The sequence below is a fragment of the Sus scrofa genome, chromosome 1 (assembly GCF_054392235.1).
Source record: "Sus scrofa isolate SSC_HxYL_T2T_F1_AM1 chromosome 1, Sscrofa_HxYL_maternal_Yorkshire_Landrace_v2.0, whole genome shotgun sequence".
NCBI classification, from domain to species: domain Eukaryota; kingdom Metazoa; phylum Chordata; class Mammalia; order Artiodactyla; family Suidae; genus Sus; species Sus scrofa.
In genome coordinates, this window is record NC_139383.1 from 8,680,789 (window position 1) to 8,693,827 (window position 13,039).

A 13,039-nucleotide genomic window follows, 5' to 3' on the forward strand; every position below is an offset into this window, starting at 1 on the left:
TCTGAGGCGGGCCTCTGTCCCCACGTGGGGAAAAGGGCTTTGGGGGCGTGCGCTCGGAACTTAGCAAGTTTAGTTAATAACTTTTTTAAGAACACCAACTTTCTCTTCACATGCTTTTATAGTTTTCATCCCAAGGATTCCCCTCTATATTTGCTCTCATTAAGAAAAGTTCCAAAAGGTACACTTTTGTGGTCTTTCTCAAAAACTAATCAGAACTCCAAACATCGACACGTGTAACTCATCATTTCTTTCTTTGCTATTGTTCTCCTAAGTCTTATTTCATGTCGTTTTATTTTTAATTAAAAATAAAATTTCCAACAGAACAAGAAATCTTACTTTAGGATATGTTATCTCAAAGAAACCTTCTCCTTTGTATATAACTCATACCACAGAATGCAAAAAAAAAAAAAAAAAAAAGTTACTTTTAAAGGATTAATAGGATTTTTTCCCCAATTAAAACACGTTACAAATTGTCCAGCAAAAAAACCTTCTATCATATCCTCTTTATTTCTTGCAGCAAAATATACTGCCACCAAATAAGTCGTTACAAACATACTATTTTTCTAAATAAATAATAAAATGGGCGTAACTCACCAGAACATAGCAACGAAATAACTCCTACAAAAACTACTAAAGCAAGATAAATAATTAACTCTTGAACAATAAAACAGGGGAACTGCATTTAAATTATTTAGAAATAGGCTATAACCATTATTGCACAACTAATAATAAGCACTGAAACATCATATTAAGCTACAGAAACTCATATAAAAGAATTATATAATTCTGAATGCACTGCTAAATTCTTTCTGGAAAAATTTACCCGCCAAAGAATCAGGTTCAATGTTTTCACATATAAAATGGGCAACTCTGGTATTAGCTGGAGATGCGTCTCACCAACTTTCACACCTTACCTGGGTTTCTTTGGGGTCTGGAGCAAATGCTTAAGTGAGGCCATCTTGCTCTGGGCCTGTCTCTTTTCTAATTTTTAAACTGCAGTGAGGGATTAAAAATTGGTGGGGGGGGGGATACTTTTCTGCAGTACCTCCCACTGGCCTGTTTTCAAACAAAATCCAAATTTAGGGCCCTAAACCAGTAGGCAGTCCTTGTGCTCCTGCCCTAGACCACCTCGCAGAGAGGACTGCCTGCCACCTCGGAACTGGGTCTTGTTATCGGGGCGGGAGAAGACGACCTCGGGTGGCGTTTGTTTCTGTTTCTGCAATTAACAAAGGGCAGTTAGCCACTGGCGTTAGGTAGTGTACCCTTAACCGAGTTCTCCCAGGGGCTTGCTTCCGTATTAAAGTCTGTACAGCTGATAAACAACGCTGCCTTCCTTCTTTCTTTTTTTGGTAGAGAAGCTTGTGGGGCTCCTGTCAGAGGTGATTATAACTTGTCTTTTCACACTCCGGCAAACCCTTAACGTGTTCGGCTACATTTCTAATCTGTTGGAAAACAAGTGAAGTGAATTTTGATACAGCCAAAGAGAGGAAAGGAGTGATTTCAACTCAGCATTGTCAGGCGTTTTAGAGAAAGCAGAGAACAGTGTTACCTAACGGGAAAGAGAACATCCCCGCCATGGCTCCCGATCAGACAGCGAGAGGGGATGACGGCTGCCCATGACCCAGGAAATCGCTGCCCCGCCACCCGCCGGAGTGCTCCCCCAGGTCATCGGGACTGAACCGTCACTGAACCAGCGGAGTTCTGACACAGCACAAAACCAGCAGCATCTCCCATGTCAACATCCTCTGAAGAGGAGCGGAGCCCCTGCACTGCTTCAAGTCACACTTCGTGGGCCACCCGAGACACCCAGGCAGGCCTGCCTCCTCCCCAGTCACCCCCCGAATCCTTGGGAGCAAATCGTATGTGCACCTGGTGGTAGCACCCCCAATAAAAAGCCTACTTGAATCAAACGCAGTGCATCTGCCAAAAGACCCTTCATTAATCAAGTGATCTCTGGGGGAAATACATAATATGTGTGAATTAAATGTTGTCCCCACGAGAACCTGTACCTTCAGGATTTTTTGGTCGTGTTTTTAAGGATTTTCTCTTTACACTAGTGGTGGTGTTGGAGGAATAATGCGAGCTAGATGTTGTGGAGAGTGAGAGCCATGCCCACGCCAGGCTGTCCTTGTCCTGAGGCCGACACGAGCAACCCAGTAGGACAGTCCCACGGCGACCGTGCTCTCTAAAGAGCTCCAGCTGCCTCACACCCTCTGCTTCCAAATAAGCTCTCCTGTGTTTCGCTTTTGTTTAAAAAAACAGAAGAAGAAGAAAGACAACAAAGGCTAATAAAAGCCCAAACAAGCAACAATGGAGGGTCAGTGCCCTGTCCTGGGCCCGACAGGTGTTTCCAGTTCTGCCCTGGCTTCGGTCCCCGGGCACCGGGCCGTGGGTCTGCGTCAGGCCTCTCTCCCCATCCAGTGTCTTCATTTGAGGCGCTGCGTCACGTTGGCCAGGGCCACCGCGAAGGCCTGCACAGCCGAGAAGGGGTACTGGAAGTCCAGGATGTACGCGTTGCCGTCGATCCTTCCAAACTGCATCACCTGGGGCGGGGGCAGGGGCGGGGCAGGCGGTGAAGCAAAGACGTTAGACAGAGACCTCCTGGCAGCTCCTGACACAAGCACGCAGCTTGGTCTGTGAGGCATTTCGCCATCAAAAGTGACTCTGAGAAGCTTCTCGACCTACTGTGAGTCTGTCAGAAATAAAGGGATGGGGAAAGGTGTTCAATCACGCAGGACGGAGACCATGAGCAAGTTCAGAGCATGGAACGCTCCACGGGGCCAAGGAAGTGGCTTCTCCACCAAGAGACAGAGAGGGGAGAGGAGAGGCAGAAAACAGAATGTACAGGATTCCCACTCAGCGGGTTAAGGGCTGACTAGGATCCAGGAGGATGCAGGTTCGATCCCTGGCCTTGCTCAGTGGGCTGGGGTTACAGCATTGCTGTGAGGACGGCGAAGGGTAGTCCCAGAACAACAGCTACGGAGCAGGACTACAGCAGCCGGAGCCCGAAGTGACAGACTCCCCAAAGTGCTCGAGTGCATCAGGAGAAGATCTACATTCTTCCAGGGAATCGGGGAAAAACTTAAGCACAGAGACACAGACAAACAAGCAAACAAAAACTGGGTAATTACTATATCTAGGATGAAAAAACCTACACAATAAAAAAGGGAACGTAATTAAACCATGATACATGGCTTGGATATAAACGATACGTAGTGTCACAATGAGGGGACCAATGACTACTGATTCACCTGGGAAAAGGGGGAGGGAAAGGTCAGGTGTGTTGAGGGGCGCTGGAGTGAAGAAAATGCACCTTCACATTCCTCAGGAAGAAGGTGGTACCTGATGCCCCCAGACAGAAAAATCAACAAGTAGCAACATGGTCTTTACAAATACGGCAAAAGACAAACAGGGCTGGAAGAGCATGGCTCTGGAAGAGCAGGTTTGGGGAGGGGGCAGGTGCCTGCTATTTTCCTCATGGGTCTCATGGGAATCATCTGACTTTAAAAGATCAGAACATGTGTTACTTCGAGGAGAAACAAAACACAGCCACAGGCACAGGGTAACTACCGGCGGATGGCCCGGTCCAGGGACATCGGCTGTTCCCACATCTCCCATTTGGCCTTTCGAAAAACGCTCCTCAAAGGCCGAAGCCCAGAGACCTATCGGGACCAGAAAGCCGCATTCCGGCCTCGCCCCCAGGACGCAGCTTCTTACCTGCCGCCCCTCCAGCTCGATCTGGAAGTTCTTTGCCGACTCCTGGGTCACCCGCCCCCCGAAGTCCAGCTGGTACACCTGGGTGGCCTCATTCCAGAGCGGCTGCTTGTTGGCCATGACGTACACGAAGCCCTGGCTGCCCAGCCGCCCGTCCTCCTTCTCACTGGCTTTCCTGCACTTGAACTCCTCCAGCTCGCTGGCTGCCCTCAAGCTCCTCTTACTCTTCCAGCCCTTCTTGCTGCCTTGGCTCTGGTTCATCAGCTCATCCCCGCTGATGAACAGCTCGGGCTCGCTCTCGGAGCTGTCCTGGAACTCATTTGTCTTATTCAACTTCTTCGACTTGAGCTGGTCTTTCCGACTCTTCACTTTCTTCTTTTCTCTCCCCAAACGGGGGCTGGAGATGAGGGAATTAAAGTCACTCAAAGTCCGAGCCTCCTTCTTCACCTTGCCCTCCGTGATGGCCTCCTCTGCTCGGCTGTCAAGCCGCTTCCGGTTCTTCTTTCCGAATTTCTCTGTTCGCTGGGGGACCGGGCTTTCCGTCAGGGAGAGGACTTCCTGGAAGTTGTCTGCGGTCTCTACCATCACCTCTGTACCCAAGTGGCTTTGGAGGTCCGTGGGTGGGGGGGACACCAGGGGCTTCTCCACCACCAAGTGTGCCTTGGGGGGGAGGGTGCCCTGGGGGTTCTGCACGGGCGGGCACGCGCTGTAGGAATTCCAGGGGTGCAAGGCGATGGGCGGCAGCTGTAAACTGGAGCAGGTGCTGCTTCCCGGGTACATGGGGGGCAGGGGGCAGTAGGAGAGGCTGGCCGGGTAGGCGGGCTGAAGGACCACGGAGGACTCTTGCTGTGCAAACGGTGGCGGGGCCAGGGCCTCCTTCGGGGAGCAGGGCGCCTGCACTCCCGGCAGCGGGGAGGTGGTGTAGCCTCCTGGGTAGGGCGCTCCCATCCCATAGCCTGTCTGGAAAGTGGCAGTAGGGCTGGCGGGAGACTTGGGGGAGACGAAGGGCACTCGGGACACGTCCAGGTGCTGGCTCTGACCCACGATCAGAGGGGGCAGTTTCAGGGGGTTGGGCACTGCCGTCTGTGCTGTCCTTTCCTGAGGAACCCAAACGTCCTCCCCCAGCACGGGGTCCCACTGGTACGGGGGCGGCCGTTTCACGGCCACCGTGGCTTCGCTCAGCGCGGGGTGCCTCAGGGCCTTGTCGGCCTGACAGTGCTGGGCCAGCGCCTCGTCCTCGGTGAAGGCCGAGTTGACATAGTCGGCGCGCTCGCGGGCGCTGTCGGCCGCGCTCAGGAGGCTGTAGGACGACTGCGAGGTCAGCGGGGAGGCGCCAGGCCCCGCGCCGGGCTCCGGCCGCCCCGCCGCGCCCGCGCCCGCGCCGCTGCACTGGCTGCAGGTGTACAGGGCGGGCGGGGGCCGCGCCGGGAACTGCGCCGCGCCCTTGGGCTTGGGCGGGTGCGGCGGCGGCCGCGGGGGCTCGGCCAGCTGCGCCGCCTTGAGCGCCGCCTCGCGGTTGTTCCTGCGCAGCGTGGCGTGGATGAGGCCGGCGTCCGGCCTCTGCCCGGCGCCCCTGCTGGGGCCCAGCGGGCCGGCCAGGTCGGGATAGGGGGGCGGGTCCCCCGGGGGGATGGAGTAACGCGGGACCGTCAGGCGGTTCAGGGTGGCGCTGGTGCAGGGCTGGGGGACCTTCTTCTCGGTGGCCGTGAGCCGCAGGGTGGCCGAGCTGCCGGGCCCGGGGAGCGTGTAGGTGTTCTGGGAGCAGAGCATCCGCGTCCGGGGCCGGCACACCTCCTCCACGTTGCCGCTGCTGTCGAAGGTGGTGATCCGCTCGTAGCCCAGGGGTGGCTGGTAGTGCGCCGCCGTGGGGTACAGGGAGAAGTCACTCTTCTTCAAGCACGTGTCCACCGGGGGCTGCGGGGGCAGCAGCGGGGGCGGCGGCGCGGCCGTGGTGGGGGCTGCGGGGATGGTTCCGGGGTAGGGGGGTGGGGGGTTCACCTTCGCCACCTGGACCTCCTGGGGGGCACTGAACACCACCGCATCCCCCTCGGTGGCCAACTGCGGCACTGGCCGCAGGGCCTTGGCTGGCTTCTGCAAGTGCTCGTGGTCACGGTCTCCATGGTCCACCGCGGTCAGCGTGATGGCCCCCTGGGCTGGCGGCGGCAGGGACAGCTGAGGGGGGTTGGGGAGGATGCGGCCCATCTCCACACCTCCGAAGATCACCTGGCCAGGGCTGGAATAGCGGTTGGCCACTGGGTACTGGGGAGCACTGTCGCCTGCGTGCTCCGCCGCCCCCACGGCTGTGGTCTGATTGGTCAGGACGTCCAGCTGCACATTCTGGTTGGCCAGCAGGGACTGCACCAGCCCGATGCTCTGCGTGGGGGACATAGCTTGAGCCGAGCTGTGGATGGGTGCGATAGGGATGTTGACGGTGCAAGGTGGGTTGTTCTCAGGCACACCAGATGCTCCTGTCACTGCAAGTGAGAAAAATGAACTGCTCACAGAACAATGCCACGAAACTGGGTCAGAATAAGCAAAACACATCTTAACTCATCCAGTCCTTCTGCATAGAAAATGCAAGCCCTACAGAGGACGGTGTGCTTGCTTGGGAAGGTGGGACAGTTCACACAAGTTATAAGGAACAACTCTAATGTTTCTAGAAGGACACACAGGCAATCCTGATGGGTTCTTCCAGGTAGCCTGCGGCGGCCATAAGCTAAGGGCACTGCCAGAGCTTTTCAATAAATACTTTTGAAACTTCTGAACTTGGTACTGTGTACCTGAATGTACCGTAGCAAATAATTGTTTAAAAAGATGCTTTTTACTTAAGCTATTCATAAAATGGGCCACTCTCGTGCAAGAAGACGGCAATGGTTCAGTATGAAACTCCACTGAGAGCTCAATGCCTTCGTCTCTGAGTAGAATTATCCAGGGTTATGGACTGGTGACTGTGGGAAGTGTCAGGCAGCAGATGTGTATCTGAAATGCATACACAAATGGAGTTACTGTAAGTAGAACCATGTGAATGCAGTAGAGAAACCAATAAAAAGACCCCTCCAGCACATCTGCTTGTAAGGGGAGGAGTCATTTCCTAATTCATCGGCTTTTTAGCATCTCGAACAGTACGGAAGGTAAGCCATAGCGAATAACCTCTGAAAATGTATGCTCTGTGTACCAAGTGGGGATTTAACAGTGCACGCATACGTGTGGTGATCTGCAGACCACAAGGCTCAGAGCCACTGCCGGGACTGCCCCTTCTAGAGGGCCCAACAAGCACTGGCAAGCCAGCTCATCTGGGCCTAGGTGCCTCATGGCAACCAGCACCTGAGCAGGAAACAGAATTTAACAGGCTAATTGCGGGAGGCTGGCCGACCTTTCAGCAGAACTGCGGAACGAAGCCAGCTGGCTCATTCAAAGCTACGCCTGTCCTCGGTGCCTGTGACAGGCTGTCCCCTTTCCCCAGGTCCTCCAGTCAGATGTAACTATCTCCTGGCTGCTCGGATCTGGGCCCCGTCTCAAATTTTCTACTCTTCTGTTCAGCTTCCTCGTCTAAATGTTCTCCCCTCTGTATGGACGCTGCTAGCAGGCATCTTTCCCGCTAAAGGAGCATTAGGTGCAAGCCCTGAGGCCAAAGGCGCCCTCCTCTCATGGGGAACCACAGCCGAGCATTCCAGAGAGCTCTATCAGTCACCTGGGAGGAGAGAGCGCGACACGGAGAAAGTGTAAGAGATACTTCTAGATCCAAGGCTGTGAACCAGCAGAACATGGGCTATAAGCTCGAGTGCATGCAGCTTCCCCAAACTGCAGATTAATGCAGCTGCAAGACCTTCGTGGGCCCAGAACCCATCTGCTCCACCTGAGAGGAGAGGCGGGCCGTCAGAGGAGGGGCCGCTGCCGGAAAGCACGGGGATTTTCCAGCCAAGATCCTGGGCTGAGAGAAGAGAAGCGACGTCCCCTCGTTCAGAGCCTGAGTTGCATGAGTGTCCTCCCACCCCTGCGTGCGGGAACAATCCACACTGGAGAAGTCAGTGGCCCAGTGGAGGTCCCTTTGGCTCAGAAACCAGAGACTTTCAGAACCCTGCTTGGTTGTAAGTAGAGGGATCTCTGTGTTTACAAAACTGCAGGTGGATTTTTTTTTTTTTTTTTTTGGGAAAAGTCAGACTAATCAGAAATCATTCTAATCTATTCATCAAGTCAGGATCCCCTGACTAGAAAGCACTTTAAGACGCTATAGATATTTCAACCTTCGTAAACTAGGATCTTAACACCTTGTACCGGATTTTACCTTTAACTCGGACCAGGCTTCTGTGCACAGAGACTCACCCTGGCGATGGGGCAGGTTTGAGAAACTGAGCTTTGGGGACACAGGGTCACGTGAGCGACACCACTCTCTGAGCAGGGATCGACAGGATGGGGGCTGGCCTGGGGCCACTGAGACTGGATTTCGGTTCCAAGTTTTGAGTCCTGACTGGTCCCATTAACGTCTCTTTATCCAGCCCATGGTGGGAGGATGGCAGAAGAGCTCTGTGAAGGGCAGCGTCACAGCCACCTCCAGCATCCTTGCTCTGGTAGCTTCCCGCCTTCCCAGACCAGTGCCAGCGTGTGACCTTTCTCCCGTGACACCTCACACACCGTCCCACCTTACTGAGGCACCAAACCTTTGCTAAACGAGGCAGCAGGCACACGGGGACACGCTGGAATCCTCGGCTGCTTACCCTCTGTGCCCCATCACGACCCACCAGGAGAGGCCTGGGGCTTGTGACCAATGAGCGGATATTCGATAACACACCTGGTAGGTCATCTTCATCTTCACTGAAGACGTTCGGGTTGAAGACAGGTAAGTTCACAGAGTCCATGGAAATCTTCCGAACCTCCGGGAGATAGATGGTCATCTGCCTCGGCTGGAGATGCAGGAGGCTGGTTTTATAGATTACTGCCGGGGGAGGAGGACAGCCGGTTAATAAAGGCCTGGCAGAGGCCAGCGGAGTTGCTCGCAGGAAGAGAACCAGGGCCGCGGTGTCCCTGCTGTCGAGAGACAGAGGCCTGCAGCCGCGCCACGTCTCTCCCTGGCACATGAGCCGCCCGGCCACGGACACAGCGTGGGCTCTAGGCCTGACCCAGCCACTGTGCACCGGTTTGTCTATAGAACCACACATTCCCAACGTTAGAAACTTAAATTCTCTCTGGAATTGGCTGGGTATGATACGTATTACTTATAACAAAGCCTCATCTGCAGTCAGAAGGATAATTTAATAAAAACAGTTGAGTTCCCGTCGTGGTGCAGTGGTTAACAAATCCGACTAGGAACCATGAGGTTGCGGGTTCGGTCTCTGCCCTTGCTCAGTGGGTTAACGATCCGACGTTGCCGTGAGCTGTGGTGTAGGTTGCAGACTCAGCTTGGATCCCGAGTTGCTGTGGCTGTGGTGTAGGCTGGTGGCTACAGCTCCGATTCGACCCTAGCCTGGGAACCGCCATATGCCGCGGTAGCAGCCCAAGAAATAGCAAAAAGACAAAAAACAAACAAACAAAAAAAAAACAGTTGAGCATCTCGGGCAGCAAGGAGTACTAGAAGGCAACCATGAGATTAGAGGCAACACGAATCAGGCAGGAATCAAATGCTTTTTATTCAGGACTGAATTCTTGTCTTAATGACTTCTGATTTCAGTGTCCTGATCAGGACAGAGATGTATAGGGAACTTCCGATGGCTTCTTTAAACGCTAAGGTTTGACTAATGTGGACATTTAAGAGAAGGCCTAGATTGCAACTAAAGTGTTTAGAGATAAAATAAGTTTAAAACAATGAGTCTAAATTCACTTTTCACCTTAGGTTAAAATCAGGTGATGAAACTGCGCCATTAACTTTTTTGGTTCAATAGTTTTTTCTATGAGCTGTGTGGCTGGAGCGTCTTCACGGCCTGATAGCTGCTGACTGGCCAGCACCCCCGGGGCACAGCTCGCTTCCTTTGAAGCACCTCTGCAAGGCTGGGGCCTGGACTGGTATGGGCGAGGCGACTTGAACAACCCAGTGGTCGTTACAGGTCTTTTGTGTGTCTTCGTCTCCCTCGCCCAGGAGAAAATAGGGATTTCGGCCTAAAACCTCTCCATGATTCCATATTAATTCATTAAAATGCAATTCTTTGTCATTCAGATTGCCAAAGGAAAGTAAAATTAAAAATCTCAGGAGGGATTAGTTGCCTCCAGGGGAAAAAACAAACTAGGCGGCTGAAGGTGAGGATGAGAGTTTAACTGGATATTCCTTTAAATGTTTTGAATTTATTCCTTTTTTGCTTTTTTTAGGGCCATACCCTTGGCATACGGAAGTTCCCAGGCTAGGGGTTGAAATGGAGCTACAGCTGCTGGCCTACACCACAGCTACAGCAACTGGGGATCTGAGCCATGTCTTCGACCTACACTACAGCTCACGACAACACCAGATCCTTAACCCACTGAGCGAGGCCAGGGATCAAACCCACAACCTCATGGTTCCTAGTTTGATTCGCTTCTGCTGCGCCACGATGGGAACTCCAAATTTATTCTGTGTTTTTAAGAAGCATAAAAAATTAAAAATTTCAGGAGTTCCCATCGTGGCGCAGTGGTTAACGAATCCGACTAGGAACCGTGAGGTTGCGGGTTCAATCTCTGGCCTTGCTCAGTGGGTTAAGGATCCGGCACTGCCATGAGCTGTAGTGTAGGTTGCAGACGCGGCTCGGATCCCGCATTGCTGTGGCTCTGGCGTAGGCTGGTGGCTACAGCTCTGATTCGACCCCTAGCCTGGGAACCTCCATATGCCACAAGAGCGGCCCAAGAAATGGCAAAAAGACAAAAAGAAAAAAATTTCATAGGCCAGATCATTCTGATAGCAAGAAACAAATTATCTAATTATCCATTATGAATTATCCAACAGCACTCACCCTTTAAAAAAGTAACCCAGGCCAGGCTGTACAGCCCTCTTACATGCCATCCAAACTGGCGAACAGCCTGGGTGACGGATACATGTCTTTTACGGACTGCGTGGTGTTGAGTCTAACTCAACAAGGGAATTCAGGAATGTTTTAGGAACTTTGTCATCTGTGTAACCTGGGGCATATCATGTTAATTTTCTTCCTCTGGAAAATGCGCAGAACAGCACAGCACCCCCCGCCCCCAAGACTTCTGCATGAGCACCCACTTTCTGAATCCACTGAAGTGTCAAAGATTATTTAATAGGGTGACCATACGTAACACACCTTCTAAAATCCCAAAGTTAATTTCTTCTCTCCAGGAGAATCATGTGGGAAATTCTCTCAGCTGGACAGTGATATAGCCAAAACGCTCCTTCTAAAAAGGTCAGTGATTGGGACAGTGACTGCTCTGCAGTCAGACGAAGGCTACTGTTCTGAGTGCTCAGTTTTTCACTCACAGGCACTTGAGGCCTCCCATCCTGAGGTCCTGCCGCCTGACTTAGGGGCCTCCTCAACACCCCAGAAATGAGGGCAGATCTAGTAGCTAAGCTCTCACTTCTGCTCTTAGTGTTTATTGTGGGCAGCTGGCTAGGTCCTCAGCTCACCGACGTGGGGTGACTGCAAGGCTCACACAGTGGTACCAGAATCCCTGCCGAGTTACCGAAGAACAGGCTTTTGTGGTCTTCAGAAGGTTTCCAGGTTGTGGAAAATATTCTAAGAGATTTCTCTGCACTGTGTACAGGGATAGTCTACTCTCTATTTCCTAAGTCAGTTTTATGTTTTACTTTTATTCCTCCTTTTAGCTGAGAAACCTCAAAATGAAAACTCCACCCACCTGCAGCACTACTGAATGCGTCTCCCAAGATGCATACACAGCAGCACATCTTTTTAACATCTACTTTGCAAGAATTATTTATTTTAAAGGATCTGCGTCTGAGACAGCTCTAAGAGGCAGCATCAGAATTTAAAAAAAAATAAAAAAAAACCAAACCATTTTCAGTAGGTTACACAGAGCACATTCAAGATGGGCCACCAGCATGGGCTGGCTAAGCCGGTCGCCCGAGAGACATGTGCGTGTTAAACCATCGGCAGCCCCACAAGGTGGGGGAACAACACCCCCTTAGCTCACACAGGGATGTGCCATCAGGATGAAGCCACTTTGAAAAGGACCTTCTGTCATTTCCCTCCTTCACTGTCCCTGAGTAAACAGGACAAGTCAGTGCTACTCCTCTGATGGTTCAGAAAAGGATGCGTGTTCTGGGTTCTCGCCCAGCTCTGAACTCCCTCGGTTCCATTTTCCTCGACGTCTCAAGCTTCCGACAGACAGGATATTTATCTGGTACTTAGAGATGAACTCTATAAAGATTTACAACTAAGAACTGTACTAACAGTTAGCCAATTTGTTCTTTTTATCTTTTTGGCTACTCCAGCAGCACTGGGAGTTCCCAGTCCAGGGACTGAACCCCTGCCACAGCAGCAACCCAAGCCATGGTAGTGACAACACGGGGTCTTCAAATGGCTGAGCCACCAGGGAACTCCTATTCTTATAGCCTCTGTTGCTCTTTCCTCGACTTTCTTCAGAAGTTTCTTTTGCCTCAACAACCTAAAGATACTGGTACCAAAATCTGCCCACAGTGAAAGACCAGAAGTCAAAATAACCACAAAACTACCAGAGCTTTTGGCTATTTGTGTCATTTTTATAAGTCAGGCTTATAGAAAAAAAAGAAATAAAAGCACCACTGGCAAAAAAGGCAACCTGAGCAATAACCTTAGTTTTTACAAAATCAAGGTGGCTGGAAATAAAAGTTTGGAGTTAAAATACAAACTAATCTTTTAGATTAGTTCATTTTCTACTTTGGGCCACTGGCCCTGAAATTGAGTCTGAGTTCTGACCGGCAGGAGAGCAGAGGACAGGATGCAGGGCTTACCTGCACCGAGGTTGGTTGGCAGGAAAGCAGCCAAGCCCACAATCTTAAATTTGGTTCCCCAGATATTAGACGTGACCTGAGCAAGATAGTTGTGCTGTAGGGGGGAAGAAAAGCAAGAAAAATCACCATCTAGTTTCCTGTTTTCTGTCAATCGCTTAAGCAGTAAGAACGTTAACACTTTTTGCTTAAAAGGTTACTGACGGGCACTGACAGAATAGTCATTCTCTTGGTCATTCTACCACTTACATGTGGACTGTAAAAAACAAAGCAAATGAACAAACATAAAACAGAAACAGACTCACAGAGAACAAACAGATCTACCATGGTGATCACTGCGAAATGCAGAAATACCCAAGCACTAGTTGTACACCGGCAATTAACACAGTGGTGTATGTAGGTCAGTTAAACATGCACAGAGACTCAGAGAGCTTAGAACCTAAGGAGGGTAAGACTGGG

The 13,039-nt window shown here is 51.5% G+C and overlaps 1 protein-coding gene across 2 annotated transcripts in view; it reads right to left on the minus strand.

Moving 5' to 3' along the window:
* Window positions 1-485: 485 nt before the first annotated feature.
* Window positions 486-13,039, minus strand: part of TULP4 (TUB like protein 4) — a 236,896-nt gene continuing 224,342 nt past the window's right edge. For both annotated transcript variants that reach the window (XM_085022442.1, XM_085022441.1), the window contains 4 exons: window positions 12,584-12,677; window positions 8,504-8,647; window positions 3,718-6,188; window positions 486-2,543 (listed from right to left, as the gene is read on the minus strand). In XM_085022442.1, coding sequence (XP_084878568.1) covers window positions 2,427-2,543; window positions 3,718-6,188; window positions 8,504-8,647; window positions 12,584-12,677 — 2,826 coding nt within the window. In that variant the 3' untranslated portion in view covers window positions 486-2,426. The remainder of the gene's footprint in view (window positions 2,544-3,717; window positions 6,189-8,503; window positions 8,648-12,583; window positions 12,678-13,039) is intronic.